A 22708-nucleotide genomic window follows, 5' to 3' on the forward strand; every position below is an offset into this window, starting at 1 on the left:
CTATTGCTTGAATCTATGTTTCTAAAGTTGACCTTAGTGATATACTTGGCAGTACCATTTTGCTCTGTCAGGAAAAGAGACGTATCCTTCCCCCCTCTCTCTCTCTCTCTCTCTCTCTCTCTCTCTCTATATATATATATATATATATATATATATATATATATATCATGCTATATCAGTGTGTGTGTATATGCTATATATATCGATATCTCTATATCAGACTATAAAATCGGAAAGTTGGTCTTCATAATCTCTATACTCTCTTCCAGCTCTAAGCCTGTGAGCTCTAGCTTCACCACTTAGCAAGTGCATGATTTTGGGTTTGTGTGTGTGTGTGTGTGTGTGTCTGTCTGTCTGTCTCTGTTTCTCACTCATAAATACAGTTGTATCCATAGAAGGGAACTTAAGAGCTGAACTGAGTCTCTCACCAAGCTGACCAGCTGGTTTCTATCATTAAGAAGTAGAGAAAAGCTAACACTTCATATTTAATGACCATCAGAATAGTGTGTCAAGACACTGGCTTTAGAACCAGAAGACCTAGGTTCAGTTTTACATCTGCTCACTACTCAGGTTTATAATAGGTTGTAAGTGATTTCTCCTTTTGAGGCCTCAACTTTCTTCTGTTCAAAACGATGGAGTAGGACTAATAGATTCAGATAATTGCTCAAGATCCTCCAGCTATAGAGCATACATTAAAAAGCACAAAACCTATCCTTTCAGGAGGATGTAGGTGGAATTCTGTGGTTTCCTGATAGCTGGTGAATGTGACTTCTTTAGTTGGCCAACAACAGGTGATATAAATCTGATGTGGGACTGTCAATTACTTGCTTTTTTTTATTGCTCTTAATTTTATTTATGTCCGTATGTTTGCATTATGGGAAAAGCTAAAGAAAGAATAATATGTTGAGAATTTTTGACATTTTATTCTGTTCCATAATTGGACAAAGATATGGCAGTAGAGGATAGAAGTGCTTCCTCATATCTCATGTTTAATGTTTGTCCTTTATCATCATCTTTTAGATTTCAGTTTCATTTATTTTGTTGCTGTTACTTTTTCCCCAATACATTTTTATTACTATTTTACTTGTAAATTCAAAATAAAGGCTCATGGAATTTTAAAGTTAAAAGGTAAGGTACCTTAAGAGGTCATCTACTCACACACCTTCATCTGGTGATTGAGAAGCATTTACTATATGCTAGGAGCCTATGCTAAGCCCTGGAGATACAAAAGAGACAAAAAATAATCTCTGCCCTTTAAAAGCCTACAATTTAATGGGGGAGACAACATAAAAACAAATACACAAAGCAAGCTATATACAGAAAAAATAGGAAATAATTTACAGAGGGAAGATATAGAATTAAGAAGGTTTGGGGCATACCTCCTGTACAAAGTGGGATTTTAATTGAGACTTTCAGGAAGCCAGAGAAGTCAATAATCAGAACAGAGCAGGGAGAGGATTCCAGGCATGGGGGATAGCCAGAGAAAATGTCTAGTCAAAGAAGTGGAGAGAATTGCCAAGGTCATAGAACTAATTAGTGGCAATGCTTCTTTTTTACTAAATGGATTACCCTCTGGGAAGGACTTTAGGAGTTCTGCTGCCAAGATCCTGGCACTTTTGCAGGGAGTGTGATTGCAGCATAGCTTCAGGCCCTGAAGATGCAATCAAGGCCAGGCTATAAATCCTTTTTCTAATTCTTCTTACTTCACTTTGAATCAGCTAATAGAGGTCTTCTAGTTTCCCTTGAATCCATTAATTTCATCAGATGGCCCAGTAATCAATAGTCTTCAGTCATGTTCAACTCTTTGGAATTTTCCTTGCAAAGGTAATAGAAGTAGTTTGCCATTTCCTTCTCTAGCTTGTTTTACATATGAAGAAACTGAGATGTGATTTGTGACTTGTCTTGGGTCACATAGCTATTAAGTGCCTGAGGCTGAATTTGAACTCAGATCTTTCTGGTGCTTTACCCATTATGCCACCTAGCTGCATTAATTAATATATATCATAATGTGTTTAAACATTTCCAGCCCTTTGGCAAGTACAAAAAAGACCTACTATGAATCTTTTTTTGTATAGGTGAGTCCTTTTCCTTCATCTCTTTGGGACATAGGCCTAAACGTGTGCTGTTTCTGGATCAAAGTATATGAGCAGTTGATTACCTCTGTTAATCCTAATAGCAATCCTATGAAGTATATAGTGTTACTATCCCCATTTTACAGAAGGTGAAACCATAGCTCTGAGAGGGATAGTGACTTTCTAAGGTGATGCACCAACTAAGGAGTGAACCTGGGTGGCTGACTCTTAGATTTAGAGCTAAAAGAGACAGTAGAGGTCATCAAGCCCAACCTCCCATTTTATAGATTAAGAACATGAGATCCCTGTCTGGGGATGAAGGATCATGCCAAAGATAAAAAAGGCAATACCAGGCAGCACTATATTTCTGAATACCTGTGTTTGTTGACACCAGACTGTGCCTTTCCTTTGACCCATGCCTCTTTCTTCTTTGGCAGGCACAGAGCCCTTTCCATCCTTCTATATTGCCTCTGAAGAGGTAGAAGCCATTCATGTGACTTGTGTAAAGAAATTTGTCATTTAGGAATGTTTTTGCTATCATCTTTAAATAGAAATTTAGAAATATCTATTAACACTTATTTCTTGAACCTTTGCTTTTCTCCCTTTGTATGACCACCTCTTGGAACTCTCTTCAGCCACCATCTCTTCTACCCGAGGTTGAAGGTATCTGATGGAATCATCTGATATAAGCTGAAATCTTGACCTATGCATGCAAAATGAAGTTGGGGCAATGAATTGTTGACAGTGGGGAAAGCAGATTCAGTTACTATGCATGACAGTAATTGTGCTTGCATCAAGTCCTTTGATAGCTGTCCTTATATATGAACATTTATTTTCTCTCTTCAGGAGAGAAGGGAGGAAGACTATATTGTAGGTTAGAGCATAGTAAGATGTTTCTGAATAATGTTATTTGTGAAAAGTGGGACAGGTGAACAGTAGAACAGTAGATAAATTTCTACAGGCAGATAAATTTTCTTGATGGCTTAGAAACCCTAGCTAATAACTCCCAAGTTCCCAGCAGCCCTTTGATTTCCTCTAATTATAGAAAGAGTATAAAGAAAATTTAAGAATCTTCAGTTGCTTTTTCTTCATGACAGATTTTTGATGTAAAATGACCAAAAATGATATTTTGCAATTAAAGGTCAAATTCAACTTGATTCCTTTTGTTGAGGCCACATGATGTAGTAAATAGAATGCCCAGAAACATTGAGTTCACGTTCTGCCTCTTAACATACATTGGTTGAGAAATGGCTTAGTTGAGCCACATAACTTAGCAATTAGCTAAGTTTATAAGTTGTAAGGAAGGTGCTATCCTACATTGGTAGTTTCCTCACTTTAGGAGTACCCTATATCAATGAAATCATAGGTTTAGTTCCTATAAGTTTTTTTTATAACTGCCTTTTTTTTTCCTCCATGAAAGTATTCTCAAACATTTACTTTCTTGCTTAATTTTGAACCTTTTCATTGTCTTTGCATGGGTGGTTCACCAAGACCAATGGTTCCCTCTCCTACTACCCCTTCCCCCCAAAAATTTTACTAGCTACCCTCTTTTTCTATTTATTTATTTCTTCCAGTAGCAAAATAGATTATGTCTGGTTATCACATTTATAGAGATGACATTCAAACATTTCTACAGACATTTCTGTTTAAGTGCTTACTATGTGCCAAGCACTATGCTAAGAACTTTATAAATATCCCATTTGATTCCCATATCAACCCTGGAAGGTAGAAACTATTTTACAGGAAACTGTACCACATAGAAGTGAAATGGCTTACCAGGGTTATTCATCTCTAGTGCCTGCCTAAATCGAGATTTGAATTCAGGTTGTCTTGGTAGTGTGTAATTTGAATATGTTACCTGCAAAACTACTATTCCCAGCACCCTACTCACTTCTTGTCCTTATGTGCTGAGGTAGACAGGATATAAATTGGGTGGAGTTCTGTGTCTAGCTCTCTTTTCCTGTCAGTGGCTTTGGTGGAGCAAGCATTTTGAGCAGGTAGAAAATGTAGTCACGTGGTTCTGTTTTGTCAGATAATAAACTTTAAAGTATAATACTTCAAGTATTGGACATTAATTTAACTCTTATTTTTATGGCGACCAGAAGAGGGGTTCAGAAACCCTTACTTCTCTTTGAGTAGATTAGTTTTAAAAGAAACCATGTTTCTCCTGCATTGGCTTTTCGCCAACACAGGTGCTGCAACCCCCCCCTCCCCCAAACCCCCACCCCAGCTTCCACCTGTGCTGGCAGTCCTGCCTCCTGCTGCTGACTCCCTGGGTGGTCCCAGCTGCCTGCTTCTGCCACTCCAGTTCCTCCTGCTGCTATTGCTGCTGCTGATTGGAGCCACTCTCCAGAGGGTTTGGAAAGTATAAAGTCTTTCTTTCCCTTACACTGCCAACAGCTGAGTGCTTGCTAGCTGCTTGCCTTGGGAGCCTGGTGGGTTTCCCTTAGGCCAGTAATGGGCAAACTTTTTAAAAGAGGGAGTCAAAGGAAAGGAAATGCTCATCTGTCAGTCTGTTTCTAAGACAACTCTTTCGAAGTTTCATTGTATTGTATCCTACTCATTGTATTCATCAGATTAAGAATAATATTGCATAGCTGGATAGAATATTTCTGGGGGCCACATCTAGCTTGTGGGCCATAGTTTGCCCATCACTGCCCTAGGGAGAAGGGGAAGGAAGGTTACTCTTCCAAATTACAGACAGGAAGTAGAATTGCAAGCATGGTTCACTTTATGAAAGAGTGGTGCATTACCTCTCTCAAAAGCTCCCAGTTTTAGGATGTTTCTTCTTCCTACCTTTCTTGGGTGCACTGGTCCTTGCGATGAGCTTGAATAATCCTGAGATTCAGGGGAGTTATTCATCTCCCTATACCCCCTTGCCATTCTGGCCTGCCCAGTCTCTACAATATATCCAATATGGAATTCCTCCACACTATGCTCAGTGAGGAATTCTCCCTCACTACGGGAGATCCCAGAGGTGTGACTAAAAGGAACCTAGATAGATGATAATACTGGGGAAGGGAAGGAACCTTAAAGAGTCCAGAGGTAGATTTTAAGCCTTTTCAGACTCCATTGTTTTATGGAAGCCTCTGTATCAGAATTGGAAAAAAGAACTCTTGAATTCAGTGCCTGTATCCCGTCACATATTTTGTATTTGCTGATTGCTTGTTTTAAGATTTTATTTTGTTTGTTAAGTTCTAGTACATTATGTCACTTTAAGTTACTGTGTTTTGGCTATTAGTTGTATGTTCTCTTACATTGTCTTTATTCGTGCCTCCCTGTATGACTAGACTGAAGAAACTATTGTAAAAGTCCAGGAAAATTTAATGATCTAAAAAAAAAAATTTTAAATTGATTTTAAAGGGCCTTCTGAAGTGAAGTGTCTATTATATTCCCTACCTCTGAATTTATAAAAATGTAGTGTGTAAAAAACTCATCTGAAAGGTGGAAAGTTTTTCTAAGGGACATGGTACCTCTAAACATTACCCACTTCTGCATTTATAAAAATCAGAAATGTTTTTTCACTATTGTAGTCTTTGTCACCAAAATACAATGGATGGGACATATAAAAGACATGCCTTTAGAGCTATTACAGTCTCATGCCAAAGGAGGGAGCAAACCCAGGGAGTTTGATTACCCCATGAAGGGTTATAGTCTTATACAATAAGTGGGAAGGTTAAGGGGTGTGATACCTCTAAATGGCCCCCAAGAGGGAGTATTTTAGCCAAGATTGAACACCATGTGCTTCAGTGGCTACCTGAGTTAATCTGTGTGTTTTTCAACACCCTCCTCAGAGGGGATGGTATAATTGTCATAAAATTCTAGTTTTATAAAAGTTAAGAAACTTGCTACCTCCCAGAATCCAGGGGTGAAGTGCTTGGAGAAGGCGCCATGGAGATTCCTTCAGAAACCTCACACTGCACTGAAAGATCCAGAATGAACTTTGGGTTGTAGTGAAATTGAAATGTGAGGACTTGTAACACATTTATTTTGTATGCATACTCTTATGCCGAAGTGGACTGCCTCCAGTTGACTTTTTGTCAGTGTGCCTAGCAATCATTGCTTTTGTTCTCTTTCCCTTTTATCCCCAAATTATTGTAATTTATAAGTTGGTTATGTTTACAAGATCCACTGGGGAGATTAGTCTGCCAAAGGATCTCAGGGGGGATTGTGTAATTTGAATCTGTTACCCTAAAAACTACGATCCCCAGCCAAACTACTATTTCTAGCACCCACCCTACTAACTCCTTATCATTACGTGCTGGGGAGACAGGATATGTATTGGGTAGAGTTCCATGCCTAGCTCTTTTCCTTCCTGTTGTCAGCTTTGGTGGAATGGGCATTTTGGGCAGGTAGAAAACTTAGTTACATGGTTTTGTTTTGTCAGATAACAGATTTTAAAATATACTTTAAGTACTGGACATTAATTTAACTCTTACAGTATCCAGGCTCATTACTCCATATCCTGCATCACAAAACTGACCCATTATAATCTTTTATTCCCCAAATCCCCCAAACTCTACCTTTAGATGGTTCTCACAGTAAACTTTTCATCTTTGTGAATTGAAATGTGCTTCTTTGAAGCTTATATCCATTTTTCTTAATTTTCCCTGGCACAACTAAATCTTAATTTTTTTCATATTAGAAGACAACTGTCATTTTCTCCCTTGCTCTTTATCTAGTCTTACACTTGTTCTCAAGACCCTTTGTTATTTTGGTTGCCCTCCTTGGGACTTAATGCAGCTCATCATTTACCTTCTTAAAATGTTGTTTCCAGGATTAAGCCTGGTGTTCCCGGGGAGATCTGACATGTTTGCTTAACTGAATTGTCTTTGTTGAGCTGCCCAATAGAAAACTATTAATATTTTCCAAGCATTAGCACACTGTTTATATGTATTTTCTCAAGCTACTTCTCTTCCCAGAATGAAAATGTTATTCATGTAATCCTGCTTTTGGTCCCTAAAGATTGTGTTGTGTTGCAGGCAGATATCTGGTCTCTGGGCATAACAGCAATAGAGCTTGCTAAAGGAGAACCTCCTCATTCAGAGCTGCACCCAATGAAGGTGTTATTCCTCATTCCAAAGAACAATCCACCAACGCTGGAAGGAAACTACAGCAAACCCCTCAAAGAGTTTGTGGAGGCCTGTCTGAACAAGGAACCAAGCTTTGTAAGTTTTGCCAGTGGGTCACTCTTGGAGGATAAAGTATGAATTCATGATGCTAGAAATTTTTTTGATTTGTTTTTAAATTACAGAGAAAATTTGGTATTGAAATACTTCCATTAGACATTAGGTAATGATATCCAAATATTTTTAAATAAGAGTTTGGAATCGGGAAGGAATCACAGCCAACTGTGAAAATATTTTCATCTAAATTAGGTGCGGTCATGTCAGGATGTACAGGTGTTGGCATGCCAACCAAAAAAGTGGTTTGAAGGTCAACATAAAAAGAGTTACACAAACTTTTTCTTGGAGTTTTTCCCAAAAGGCTTTTAAATTGAAATCAGGAAAAAAATCACTTGGAGGTGAATTTTCCACTGCTCAGCCTCTTAAGTTGTCCAAACAGATTAAATGTCCTTTAATGGAAGAATGGATCTGAATATGAAGTTTAAGGCTAAAGTGCTTCTATTCTTAGGAGTTTCTGAATTTAAATGTGATTTCACTTCTATCCACAGTATAATTTAGACTATCAGTTTCCTCATTTTTGTAAACATGTACCCCCTTTTCTCATCTTAAATGTAAACTCACCCGTTCTTTGCAAATATTAGCCAAGACCTTGGTTGTCTTTCTGCAACTTCCAGAGAAATCTGCCATGTTACTGTTTCTGTGATTCAGAATTTGAACCCTTAGATTTTTTTGAATTATATCCTAGATGAGGAAACTAAAAGGGGGAAGGTAAATGACTTATTAAAGGTCAGATTGATGGCAAGTTCAGAAGCTGAGATTTGAACCCAGGTTCTCTGGCTCCAAATCCAGTGCTTTTTTCCATCTTCTCTGCAGCAGTGCTTATTTCCTGAATAAGATGAATAAATTTAAAGGATATCCCCCTTTCCTTTTAAAGGGTTGGTCTCCTTTGATAGAAGGCAAAATATAAAGCCTATGAATGGGACCTATGTTAGTTAAGTAAGAAACATTTCCATTTTTTATCTCCTGGAAAGCATTGCTGTTTAATAAGTTTTCAGACACATCCTTATCAACTATTTTAATTCCTGATGGGTTTAGAACACCTTCAGGCCTAATACATATTTTCTTTCCATTTCTATCTTTGCTACTATTACCCGTTACTTTGTCACACACTGATTTTTGTTTTCTACCCAATTCGTGTGACTGATTTGTTTGTGTAAAATTGTGTTTATGTGTGTTTTGCCTTTCGATTGTGCTAAGTATCCAGGTTCTCCTTTCCTGGATCCTGAGGATACTTTTCCCCTCCTGTAGTCTGATTCCTAACTCGAGGCTAGAAGATAATTTTATTTAAGATAGAAAATCCTACAAATAGTACTTAAGAGTTTTACCACAAGGGCAAATTGTGAAGTATTCACAGTATTTTGGTAATGTCTGAAGCAAGTGAAAAATAATAGCCAAGTAGTTTTTTATATAACTGTTTTCAGTTTCAATTTGGCTTGAGATAGGAAAGAAAAAAAAAACAACTTGAAAATAATTGGCCTTCAGAAGGGTGGATGTGTTAGATTCTTCCCCCTTTTTTTTCCCTGCCCTCTTCGTCCTCTTTCCCTCAATTTACATGTAATTAGAGGTGGGAAAGCCAAGGGACACTGATGATTACATAGTTTTGGCTTAGTTTCTGCTCCAGATTTAGGGTAAATTTCAAGAGGCTGGTATTTTAGGTAGAGTTTAGGGTTTAGCAACATAGGATCATAGGATTTAGAGCTGCTACAAACTTTAGTGTTCATCTAGTCTGACTCCTTCATTTTACAGAAAGGGAAACTGAGGTCTAAGAGAGGTTAAGTGACTTACTTATAGTAACGTCAATTGTGATTAGAAGAGCTAGGTTCTCTGACTCCAAAAGTAGAAATCATTTCCATAATACACATGCCATTTCCACTTTTAGTATTTCTGAGTTTTTAGCTTAGTTGTAAAAGAGGCAATTTTCATTTTCTCATTGGCTTCTGTCTTAAGATGTAAAGTATGAATTATATCACTGATACTAGGGTTTGCCAACACCTTGCCAGAGACTGGCTAGAAGGAATTGTGAGCCCACCGAATTGATAAAGCAGAAAGTAAAATTTATTTTATCTGTTCTTCTAGTAATGTACTCTAAATTGTTTAGTTCTAGACATGATCAATCTTGGGAATATAGAGAGAATAGCAATCTTGCTATTCTCTTTGTTGAGTTGTAGGGAATCAGCAATTATAGATACTAATTGTTTTAACCATTCAATATGTTAAAATATAGATAATTATTAATATAGCTGTTTACCTGCCCAGTTCTACAATCGTTAAGAGAGTAAAGCAGGAAGGTAAGGAACTAGTAACATGTAAGTGAGAGCACTGGGAATAAGGAGGAGGAAGAGAAGAAGACATTTGACATTGTCAAGTATGTCTTCAGACACTGTACTTTCTTTTTCACAAGACTGAGTATTATGACACTCTCATTAAGTATGTTATTTATTCTAAGAGAGGAGTTTGATCTAACCCCAATTGTAGTTTATGCATTTCTACCAACTGGTGATTTTGGATTTTATTTCATCCCTCCTTGTGGTTAGTATCCCATTGTTCTCTCTTAAGTAGCAAAGGCAGTTGGCAGCTGGGTTATGATTATTGCTGTGTTAAAAGCATGAAACAATCCCCCTTACCTTCTGTCTTAGAATCAATACTATGTTTTAGTTCCAGGGTGGAGGAACAGTAAGGGCTAGTCAGTGGAGGTTAAATGACTTGTCCAGGGCCACATGGTTAGGAAGTGTCTGAGACCTTCTGTCTCTAGGCCTGGCTCTCAATCCACTGATCTCTACCCTGCTTCCCCCCCGCATGAAACAGTTCTTGACTTAAGTAATTATGAGGGAATGTGCACACTCAGAATATGAGTGACATTTGGAGGCATAGGTTGGGAAGTGACTTAGTCAAATGGTCTTAGAATTACAAGGTTCAAAACGTGACAAATGATTGAATATTTCAGAGAAAATGATGTTTATAGAGGGCTTTTGTGGGGTTACCATTTTTATTTATATATACATATATACACACATACATAATATAATGTATATAACATGACTAATATATGATTTGTTATAAATATGTAATAAAGTATAATAAATATCCTTATCCAAGAGAAACAAATTCTCACATTAGATATGTCCAAAAATCTGCCCCCACCCCCACTCCTTCCCCTTCCCCAAGAAGGCCAGTAATATTATATAGGTGGTACATATATTATCATATAATGAATATTTCCTTTTTTGTCATGTTGTGAAATAAGACAAATATTGCTTACGTTAAAATATAGGTTGCTTTTTAATTTCTTTAAACATATTAGTAGCAGTTAATGTATTTTCTACAGAGCAAAGATAGGCATAGAACGTGAACAAAATGATTGGCTGTCTTTTTTCTTCTCAGAATTTCCAGTCCAGTATAGATTCCATTTGCACAGTGTAGTCCTGGGTCACACAGACAAATAAGAATTTCTTTTGGAAGACATTGTATTCCTCTAAATTGTGCCATCAAGTTTTTTAATAATAAAAAAAAAAGAAGCAAAAAAAGTAATTGACATAAACCTGTAGAAGTATACTTGCCATTGAATTATATATAGGTCAATGCATCTCATATCTAAGTCTGACCTGAATACATATTGTATCTTCCCAGTATATTAGCTTCTCATTTCATTCATTCATTCATTTATTCATTCATTCATTTATTTATTTATCCATTCATTCATTCATTTATTTATTTATTTGTTGTGTCTTCAGCATAGTAGCTTGCACTTAGTAGGTTCATAACAAGTTCTGATTGGTTTGGATGGGTATCATGACAAAGACAGCATGGGGAAAGATAAGTAAGGTGCCTTCCTGTGTGCTCAATTGGAAAGTCTTATGTTGTAATGGGGATATCATTGGAAGTTGTGAGAGGGAAGAATTCTGGAGGCATCTTCAGGTAAAAGGTAGTGAACGTTATCTTACTGACATTTTTGTTTTTGTTTTGTTTTTTTCAAGAGACCGACAGCAAAGGAGTTGTTGAAACACAAGTTCATATTAAGAAATGCGAAGAAAACATCTTACTTGACAGAACTGATTGACAGGTACAAGAGATGGAAGGCTGAACAGAGCCAAGATGACTCTAGTTCAGAAGACTCAGATGCGTGAGTATCTTCCATCTGCTTACTATTCACTATCCAACAGGAGGAATGTGCTTGTTCTTTTTTCCTTATCTCCCAGCTGTCACTGCCTAGTGCTTCAGGGATGGGCAGGAAGCTTAGGAAAGGGACATAAGTTTAACCATGAAGTACATATGATTCCCATGGTTTCTCCAAAAGAAATATTTTGGTGTTTCTTTTTTTTTCAGTGTAACTTTTTTTTTCATCCCCTCTTTCCCCTCCCCACATTGTATAAGGCATTACTTGGCAAACAGATATGTATATTTTGATGTTTTTTGTGTTTCTATTTTTTTACTTCATTCTCTAGAGGTGAACATTCACAAGTTAATCTTCAAATATTAAATCTGTAGCCGTATGTAATATTTTCTCTGGTCCTACTAGTTTCACTCTTCATTAATCCCGTGTGGTTCTTTATAGGTTTTTTAAAAAATTAATCTGCTCATTGTTTTTTATAGTGCAGTGATATTCCATCACAATCATATACCACAATTTATTAAGCCATTCCCCAATTGATGAACATCCTCTTGATTTCTAGTTCTTTGCCACCACAAAGAGAGCTGCTATAAATATTTTGAAACATGTAGATTCTTTTCCTTTTTCCCTATTCTTCTTGGAAAATAGACCCAGCAGTAATATAACTGGTCTAAGGGTATCCACATTTTTATAGCTCTCAAGGTATCATTCCAAACTGCTCTCCATAATGGTTGGGATCAGGTGGAGCTATTATGGCGGCATAGTAGCAGGAGACTTCTGAATCTCCTTCCAAACAATCATTACAAAGTGTCTCAAAAGGACAAAAATCAAAATCAGATGAGTAAAGGGGCTTTCCCACTGGAGACAACCTTAAAGGTAGGCAGTATTTATATTTGGGGATTCCCACAGTAAGGAGGTGAAACTGCATTTATCAAAAGGCAAGCTGATCACTCCTCCACACCACTTATGGTGCCAGAGTCAGAGCAAGGACTGGGCTATCTCTAAATTCTTAGGGGCTGGCTGAAAGTACCACAGACTTGCCCCTGAAGGCATTGCAAGGCTTTGGCAGTAAGACTTGAGTCTTGAGGCTGAAGAGTGCGGAGTCTGGGCAGCAGAGCATGGAGCTTGGGCAGAAACAAAGCTGGACATAGCTGAGGCAGCAGGGGCTGGAGAGATAGCTTCAAAGAACATCACATTACTTGCCCTCACTTGGGCTTCTGACTTGGAAGGGAAGATATCACCAAGGCAAAGCCCTTTGAGACAGAAGCTAAGAAAGCAATCAACATGCAGGAACCCCAGTCCACTAGTGGCAAAAGGAATAAGCAGCAGCAAAAAAAGCTTTTGATTCTAGATAATTTCTATGGAGAAAAAGAACAAAATACAGAAACAACAGCAAAGTGTGACAAACAAGCAAACACATCTAAACTCCCCCCCCCACCCCAATATGGAAATTGATCACAAGCCGTTGAGGAACTCAAAAAAGGAGTTCAAGAATGAAGTAAGAAAGATAGAAGGAAAGTTCAAAAAAAGAAATGAAAGTAATACATAATGGTTGGGATCCATTCATAGTTCTACCAGTAGTATATAAGTGTCCCTACTTTTTCACATCCACTAATCTGAACATTTATCATTTTGCTCTCTTGTCATTTTAGCCAATTGTGAGATGCTACTACAGAATTGTTTTGTTTACACTTTCCTAATCAGTAGATTTAGAACATTTTTTTCATGTACCCATATATGGCTTTGATATCTTCAACTGATAACTATTCATCTTTTGCCTATTTATCAATTGGGGGATGGCTCTTATTGATATCTGAAGGGCTGTCTATAAAATCCACTCCCCAATTTTCTGCTTTTCTAATCTTGCCAATATTTGTTTTATTTGTACAAAAACTTTTCAATTTAACGTACTCAAAAGTATCCATTTTATAATTCACAGTACTCTCCATCTCGTTTACTCATAAATTCCTCTCTTATCCATAAATCTGACAATTAATATGTTCCCTGTTCTTCTAATTTTTTTATATCTCCTTTTATGTCTAGATCATGTATCTAATTTGATCTTAGTGTGTTTTGCTGTTTCAAGCCAAATGGAAATTAAAAAATGAATGAATCTGATACATCATTGAGGTGTAAAAGCAGGGGTATTCTAAAATATGATGTGCAAACTGAATGTGAAGATGGGGGTGGGGAAGGAAATTGATGTGTGTAATACAAGCATACATCTCTCTTTAGCGAAAGAGAGAAGGCAGTAGGCAACAATAAAAATTAATAAAGCCATATATGTAAAGTCTTTAGGTGATATGCATCAGAACTATAAGGAATGTATGTGTGTATACTTCTACCTGAGGTATATTTATTTTCTAGATAAAAAGGCTGTTGTTGACACCCAAGACCCCATATATTTTTGCAAATGACTACATTTTTTTTTTTTTTACCATATGGTCACTTACTAAGATTTGACAATTTCTTTGAGTAGAGTCCTAATGTGGCTGCTGCCAAATAGGTCTCTTTTTCTATGGGCATTAAGTAATGGAAATAGTCATGGTGGGTGTTCAACTGGTTTGGATTCCTTTTCTTACAGTTAGTTCATTTTGGCAGATTATATGAGTAAATGTAAGTTAGTGGGCAGGTTTATTTGGCTTTGTACACCAAGGGTTCCTTTAGATCGTAGTAAAAATTGTGTTAAGTGATCAAACTTGGAAGAATTTCTTTGCCTATGTTGGCCACAGTGTTAATCAGCCTTCTACCGCTCTTATAATCAGAGGATCACAGAGCAGAAAATGTTACTTCAAATTACTTTATGAATTTTTGGCAGTAAATGTACCAAATTGAAATGATGCCTTTGTTAAGATTCCTTTTTTAGAACATGTTAATATTCTGTTAACCCCTGGATGCCATGAATAGAAGTCTCCAAGAATAAAAATTGCTAATCCTTAACAGAGTCTCTTTTTCTGAGAATACTGGGATAATGAATCTACTTTTAAATACTGTTAAATTTTTTTATTCAGAACTGCTACTTTAAACTTCCATGCTTCCTTAGCTAATGAGGTTAAAAAGGAAACCTGAAGTAACCTCTAGCCTTCATAAAATTAGCCAGATAAATAGACTTTCTATGAGTAAGGCAGAAAATAACCGATGGATATTTAAAAACTGATAAACTGGAAAGGACTTTTGGTTGTAAAAGGTCCTAAAATCCCAGAGCCCTGAGAAAATTGAGACTTAAAAATTCAGATTGAATGAGAGAAAGGAACATTCCAAAAACATATTATAGAGGTAAGACTTGTAGCCTAAATTTAGATTAGCCTAAATCTGAAAATGTTTAAGATTAATGAGAAAGGTATCAAATTATACGTTGGTGTTAACACCACTGTGTTCTGATAGCAGCTTAATCTATTTGTAGACAAAATGTTGAAAGGAAAAGAAACCTCTTTTTTATTTGTGAATTTGGGGAACTTAAACTTGGAAGATCATGGCAACTGTCCTTCATTCCTGAATAGTGAAGTAATAGCTACCTTATTTTCTAAGCAGTGGCTTCTTTTTCTGTGTACATGAGAAAGTGCAATATTTTCACTTTGGCTTATAAAATCACAAAACTTAGAATTGTAGGGGCTACCCCACTGATTCTCAAAATCTCTCTTCAGGACTCAGTTCTATGCAATAGCATAGTGAGTAAAAAAAAAAAAAATTTGATCCAATTGCCCTGTTCAAACAGACTTACTTGAACTTTTGGTGAATATGCCTTCAGGAGGCCACCTGAGATATAGTTCTGCTCCTTTATATCTTGAATTCCCATCCAGGCCTTGATTGGTGTCTCTTATGTTTTATCTTCAAGCCCTTTTTATTGAATTGCAGAATTTAAAAATTATTATACTTAATGATGGAAGGTTTTGAATTTTTGTCTTAAGAGAAACAGATGGCCAGGCATCAGGCGGCAGTGACTCAGGAGACTGGATCTTTACAATCAGAGAAAAAGATCCCAAGAACCTGGAGAATGGAGCGGTTCAGCCACAAGAACTGGAAAGAAATAAGGTAGAATCTGATTGCTTAAAAAAGAAATAGAACTATTTAAACACAAGTGTTTAAATGTAAATTAAAGTATTTAAATATAACTAGAACCTGATTATTTAAATATAGTTATTAATGATCTTTTATAGAGTAACTTTTCAGTTCTGATAAAATTTTTAAAAATTAAGGAACAGACTATGGGGGATTTAAAAATTGACTCAAGGAAACTGGTTTGTTAGTTCAGTGATGACTAAATGTTGATTGGATCCTAAAAATTCATACTTAAACTTAGATCTGGAAAAGCGCCGAAGAGATATTTTAGACCATCTGAGGCCCAGAAAAAGTTGCTTCGTTGTCTTGTTAGTAGGAGATACAGCACAGATTCCAACCAAAGCCTCCGTTTTCCATGTTACAAACCAAAGGTTATATGCAAATAATTTATTTCACCTTTGAATTCATAGACTCCTAGATTTGGAAGGAAAAAGAAGTCATCTCTTCTAGCCCTTATTCATTAAGCCATAAATTAGTTCTTCAGGCTCCCTAATAGCTATTGATTCATAAACATGTCTTGTTAGGGAGAGTACTTTCTGTCTCGGTTGTCCCTTCCATCTTTTGGGCAGCTAATGATTAGGAAGTTTTTCCTTATATGGGGGGAGGGGGAATTCTGTGCTTCTATAATTTCTAACTTCTAGTGCTATTTATGCCCTTTAGGGCCAAACAGATCAAATCTTAATGTTTTTCCTGATGAGCGGCCTTTGGATACTTGAAGACAACCTTCCTTTCCCCTTAAGCCTTATATCTGATTACTTCCATTGATCTTATTTAACACATTGTCTCTCCCTTCTTTTTGTTGTTACTATAGCCAGTTCTTGGTCCTCCAATAACTCCTGCCTCCTCCAAATACACAACTTTCTTTGATATCCAACAGCTTATGATGGAAACCATTGAGAAAGTAGGACTACTAGATATATGGCATTTGAGTTTATAGCAGTCTTTTTACATGGACCACCACTTTTCTATACAACAGGGGAGACTTGTATGAGACCCTTAGTCTTGGATTTTGTTGAGACTGTGATGTTCTTCACTCTTTTATGAGTAGGGTTAGGGATGCATATCTAGACCTGCTATTTTATTAGTCCAGAGATTTCTCAATGAGGAAACAAGAGCCACTAATACAGATCAGCAACTCCTCTGCAAAAGGAAATCTTAAGAGTTTAAATTTCATACCCTGAGTCACATAGGTCACAGGTAGGACTTGAATCCATTCTTGACTCTGAGGCCAGCTCTATCCAGTATGTGATATATGTTTTCCCCCTAGTATATCTTATGAAATCTTGAATAAAAGCTAATTTAGACTGATTTGGGGAATACCATACATAACACATGGATTGGATTATATGGAACAATTTTAAAGAAATATAACTTTCTTTCAGTACATATCCAAACCAACGGGTATCTACTAGTGGCCGTACAAGTTCAACTTTAATAAAGAGCTTAAAGCATTTATTATTAGCCCAGTAATTCTTTAAGGGTGCAAGTAGGCCCTGCTGTAGTGTTGAAAGGCAGTTTCTCTTTAAAAGTTTCCCCTCCCCCATCTTGATTACAATGTTAATTTAATTTATCTTGAAAAAAATCTTTCTTTTAAAGATAAAATTCATGGAAACTTCTTTTTGAAATAGATATAAACCAGGAATTATTACAAATCAAAACAATAATAAGATTTTGCTATACTTTTCTACCACAATGAGAATAAACATTTTAAATTGTCATAAATGTCCTAACAGTTTGTTATTCTTTTTAAATCATCTTTTATCTATTAGTCTTTACTGTTTAAAGTAAAAAATTCCCTGGTGGGGGGAGGTCTCCCCTATATAATGATATAGTTGTTTGTTTTTTTTTTAAGAACAACTATTACTACTTTTTAACTTAGTGACAGAATTTTTCTTTGCAATATACAAGCTTATTTGCCTACCTCTGTATATTTAATGTTGTTATAGCTTTCCGGTCTAATGAAAGATAATCATATTTGCTTTTGATTAAATCCATTGATGTTGAACATGAAAGGATGTTTTTCCTCTATCATTCAATTCAAATGCTATAGTTTAAGCAGTATAAGTTTCATTGTAAGTAGAAATAGAGTTATGCTTTGAGTCTTAAGATTTGAAAGTAATAAATTTTGTTGAATGCAGAATGAATTATGTTATATTAATATTATTGATGATTTTTCTTAAAGGTGAAAGATATCCCAAAGAGGCCATTGTCTCAGTGTTTATCTACAGTTATTTCTCCCCTATTTGCAGAGGTAAGATTGCTAACATTGTCAAAATTTAATTTTATTTTTAGTTTTACCTTATTAGAGATGAGTCTGATGTCAAAAGAAGGTATATAAGAGAAATAATGTGTTTTCAAACAGGTTCAGAAATTCTGCATGTTTCTGATGTGAAGCTACATTTAATGATAAGCTACACCTAAAAATGTTTAATGTCCAAGAAAATTACCTATTTGCACACCTATCTTTACATTCCTCTTCCTCCTTTCCTTAGTCATTTGGGCCATGGTCACTTTTTAACGCCTCTGCAGAGTCAGTCATAGCAGTCTCCTGTAGCATTAGTTTCTGGATGAGGATGAGCAGTGACTACTAATTACCAAAAGTATGTGGACCTAGGCAGTATGGGCCTTAATTACAATTTTAATTGTAGCTCTTTTAGCCCCTAGAGTATAATTTTATTTCAGTTCATTTTGCTTTTGATTTTGGGCCTCTTCTTATTTACATGGCTTTGCCAAAAGTAGATTTGATCATCAAAGGAGCAGTAGGGACCAGTGAATACTTTTTTTTTTGGTATCTTTGATCTCTTTCATTTGTCTGACAGCTGTTTGCCAGATTTAGTTTTTTATTTTTTGTTTATTTTTTCCCAGCCAGTTAGAGCATTCCCATTAAAAGAATGAGACAGCACATATTTTAGAAATGAGAGTAGCATATTAGCAGTCCATTGACCTACTTTTTTCCTCTCCTTTCTCTCCTCTGGTTTTCTCTCTGATGGCATTTTCCTATTTCTCATTGGGACTATTGGCTGCCTCGGGGTGATGTCTGTATCAATATAGTTGGTGATCTTTCCAGGAAAGATCCCTAAGAGTATCTCTTTAAGGGCCCTATCATCTCCTTAGGCATTACTTAGAAAGTAAAAAATGTTCCTTTCCTAGGCCAAGCCATGCTAGAACTAGCATTATAGACTAGTATTCTATTTTTAAAGCCCATCTAAAGTTATTATCTAATTTCTGCAACTATTGAAGTAGTAGGGACAGGTAAGAAACATCATGTAAGACTCACTTAAGGTCTGCTTTCTTCATAGGAAGTGTTTAGTTCTGCCCATTTCTTCCTCTGGACCTTTGAGGAGTTGTAGAATACACTCTGTACTCCTGCTTTACAATTCTAACTCAGTGTATCTCATAAGAGGCTTATCTAATATCCCTGGCTTCTTACCTCTAACAAAACTAGAGCATATGGTAGGATACAGGCTATGGTTAGGTCAGGGTATAATATAACTCTGTCAGAAGTTATAGGAATAAATGAGAAATTAGAGTTAGAAAAGATCTTAGATGCCATTACCCTCTTTTTATAGGAGGAAATTGAGGTTTACAGTTGACTTGCCCAGGATCATACAACTAGTAAGTGTCTAAGCTGAATTGAACTTGGCTTTTCCTGACTCCAAGTCCAGTGACCTCTCCACTATACCTTGGAAAGGTTCTGCCTGCTTTTCACTAAGTGGTTTAGAGTGATCTTTTTGAAAATATTTAGTAGATTTACTTTATACCAGTACTCCTTTGTGTAAATGGCAGTATTGGCAGATAATTTAGTGATATCACATACCCAGTTTATTGATTTTAAAACAAGCTCTCCCTTTGGGCTACTTTCAAGCTTAAACTTAAAGGCTTTTATGCTTCCCCAGACAGCACCTATATTCTTAGTTTCATTGCCATTCCGATGTATTTATATGACACCATTTTGATTCTTACTATTGTCTGATAGAGCGGGCTTTATGGTTTCTTGAGTGTTTATTCAATTGTCCAAAATCTTACCAGTAACATTTTTATAAACTTAAGACCCATACTAGATAGAATGTCATAGAATTTGCGAAGTTGTCGTTTTAGGGAGTTTTGGTGGGCATGTGGATAAACTATTCAGAAATATTTCCTTAGTCAATACCAGGAGAAAGCTGGTACATTCTCTTTAATTTTCAGTCAGTCAGCCAGCATTTATTAAGTGCCAATTATATGCCAGGCACTATGCTAAGAGCTGGCAATACATGGAGATGCAAAAGACAGCTCTTGCCCCCAAGGAACTCGCAATCTAATTCTGACTAGTAAAATTTGAATCATTATCAACTCATCCTCTAATTTCCTAGGCATCATTTCATGTCCCATTTTTAAACTAATTTTGTTATTTTTTCATGAACTTAAACCAAAGCAGCAATTTTAAAACAAGGAAACCTCAAATCTGCTCCAACAACAACAGCATAATGAATCATACCATACCTTGGATTTGGGAAGTACTTCTTTCAAGAAATGCTAAGTGCTCTATGTATTAATCTTACACTGTAAAATATTTCATTGGCTAAGTAATTCTCATGAAATGATGGAAAAGTAGCACAAAGAGTTCTTGCTTTGGAATCTAGATTCTGATTCCACTTCTGATGATTTCTACCTGTATGACCTTAGGTTGAGTAAGTCATTTAACATCCTGGGGACTCATTTGTCTCAGCTCTATAATGAGGGGTTTGGATTAGGTGGTGTTTGAGTTCCGTGACAGACTGAGATCTCTATCCCATGATCTTATAAAGTCTTTGATTTACTTAGTCACTTTACAGAGTTCCCACTTGCCCTGCTTCTTACATTTCTACCACATTTCATCAATTGAAATCCGAATGTAGCTCTAATTGGGCTAGGAATGGGGTCATGGAAGAATGGGAGCAGTAGGGGATTGCAAATTATTCTTTTAAGGATTCTTAATTACAATTACATATTCAGCTCTCTTGAGAAATTCAAGTTCCTCTCTGTGACAGTCTCAAGGTTAGATGTATTGCAACACAGGTAGAGAAGGAAGAGATGTTAAAAAGTTGAGATGTTCAGCTTTCCCAATTGTTGTCTTGTATGGCATCTTGTCTTTCAGATTCCATTGTCATTTAATAAAAAATTCAAGCAAATAATTGATTCTAGAATCATAAGAGCTAAAGAGAAAACCTTTCTAGGCTTGGGACATTGAGATTTTCCAAATCATCTTGAAATACTGAAGCTGGCCATATTACCAAACATTTCTTATACCATGTAATAACAGAACCTGTTTCAAGGAACTCTGTCTGGCCCCTCATATCCCACTGCAGTCTCCAGCCTGCATCTGTCCAGGAAGGCTTTAATGAGGGCCTCCCAGAGCAATCATTTAATCTACCCAAGCAGCTACTCTAAGAGACTTACAACTCCACAGCAGTTGTTTTGCCCTCCTCTAGGAATTCCCTTCCCACTACATAATGTTTCCTGATGCCCTGGGACAGCTCCATCCCAGGCAGAAACCCTATGTATGATAAACTACCTGAACAAATTCCCACTCTGCCATTCCCTTTCCATCCCAGTGATTCTTAGCTCCCAAATGTCATTGTTCAGTCTCTCCTCTCTGTTTACCAATAACCATCTTGTATTCTTTTTCCCCTTTGACCCTACCCCACCAGTGTCCCACTCTAATGCTACTTCACTGTGCTTCCTGGAATGCCTATTCCATAAGTAACAAACTAGCTTTATCTTAAACTTTTCCTTTCTTATCCCCACAGTCTATTTGTACTCATTGAGATCTGTGGGAAAAATTGAACAGAAAGGGTTTGGAATATTGGAGAGAGGATGGATTGACAATGAAGGCACCTGGAAGGAGGAGGGGAGAGCCTTAAGAGAGTGACATTTGCTCTCTGAAAATACTCTTTCCTGGACTTTGGGACTGGAGGGAACTCTCTTTGCCCCTCAGGATAGAAACAACCTCTATTTCTGGTATTTTCCCAACTATTTTCTCAACCTGGATTCCTGTGGATCATGCCATTGAACAAAAGGATATTTAAGGGGGGGTGCTTGAATTGTAAAGGCTGTCTTTAGGGGTACCAGTCCAGAGAGATAGGCTAAACCAGCCCTGAAGATCAGACTCTCCTTTCCTCTTGCTTCTACTGCTAAAGTCTTTGAACTTAAGAAAGCTAGCATAGATATAGCATAGAATAGGAAGAAGGAAAACCTCTATAAGCCTGTGAGCACTCAGCTCAGCTCAAATCTGAGAGAGACTTGAACTCACTCTGTGCTTTAGGTTTAGGGCAATCCCTACTTCCCAATGTCCTGATCCCTTGCCTTTAGGATTTGTTATTAAACCAACTATAGTTAAATAAACACAGTCAGATAATCTTTGTAAGGGTGAAGGGGGCCGGAAAAGAGAAAGGGTTTTTTAGGGAAGAAGGTTCTATATAACCTCAATTTACACCAAATCTTGAGGTGCCCATCATTGCCTTCTCCCCTGCTGGGGCTGCTCATGGGCTACACAGGAGGAGACATCAGAGAAGTTCAGGCAATAAGCAAAGACCTGAACAAAAGCCTATCTCAAATTCCTTTGGTATCTTTATCCTGTTCAGACATCAGCTGCCCCTCCATCTTCACCCTACTCTAGTGAGTCAGAGAGAAAGCTGCCATAGCCTCTCTGTCAACAGAAGGAATTTCTCTCTTGAGGCCCACTAGTCAAATCCCTCTTGACTAGAATCAACCAACATCTCCTAGGAGTGGTCCCTTTTCTGTTAGAAAGAACAAGATATTCTGTCTAGTTCTCTGCTAGAGGGATAGCCAGGCATGGAGAAGCCTGATCAGTCATTTAGGGTTGCTCTTGAGGCTTAGCTAATCAACACTCTTGGGTAACCACAATAACACCATCCCAGGGTTGCCCTTTCTGATTTACCCTTTGTAAGAGGGTACAGATCTAGCTTCCTTTTGATGCTTCCCTGGCCACCCTTTCCACCACTGGTTACTTGTTTCACACATAACCCCAAATCATTGGTTGTGGTGAGGTACTTGAAATACTCCTTTCTCCCTATCGCCACTTCCAGGCTCTCCCTCTGTCATCATCATTCAGTATATTTTCTTTCTTTGACATTCATTCAGTTCCATTCAGGATTTTCATCTTCTTGCCTCTTAGATACCACCTTCTTTTCTTAATGATTTCAGTACCTAGCTCACAATCTTTCTCCAACTCCTGCTTTTTTATACTATAGAACATTAACATCCTTTATTTTTTCAGGTCTCAGTTTGTCTAAGGATTCATC

General features: G+C 37.0%; 1 protein-coding gene across 1 annotated transcript in view; it reads left to right on the forward strand.

Moving 5' to 3' along the window:
* The window catches only part of STK24 (serine/threonine kinase 24), a 137067-nt gene that overhangs the window by 102568 nt on the left and 11791 nt on the right, over window positions 1-22708 (forward strand). The window contains exons 6-9 of the mRNA XM_044670554.1: window positions 7055-7240; window positions 11233-11378; window positions 15275-15398; window positions 17608-17676. Coding sequence (XP_044526489.1) covers window positions 7055-7240; window positions 11233-11378; window positions 15275-15398; window positions 17608-17676 — 525 coding nt within the window. The remainder of the gene's footprint in view (window positions 1-7054; window positions 7241-11232; window positions 11379-15274; window positions 15399-17607; window positions 17677-22708) is intronic.

The sequence above is a fragment of the Gracilinanus agilis genome, chromosome 3, assembly GCF_016433145.1.
Source record: "Gracilinanus agilis isolate LMUSP501 chromosome 3, AgileGrace, whole genome shotgun sequence".
Taxonomy (NCBI): domain Eukaryota; kingdom Metazoa; phylum Chordata; class Mammalia; order Didelphimorphia; family Didelphidae; genus Gracilinanus; species Gracilinanus agilis.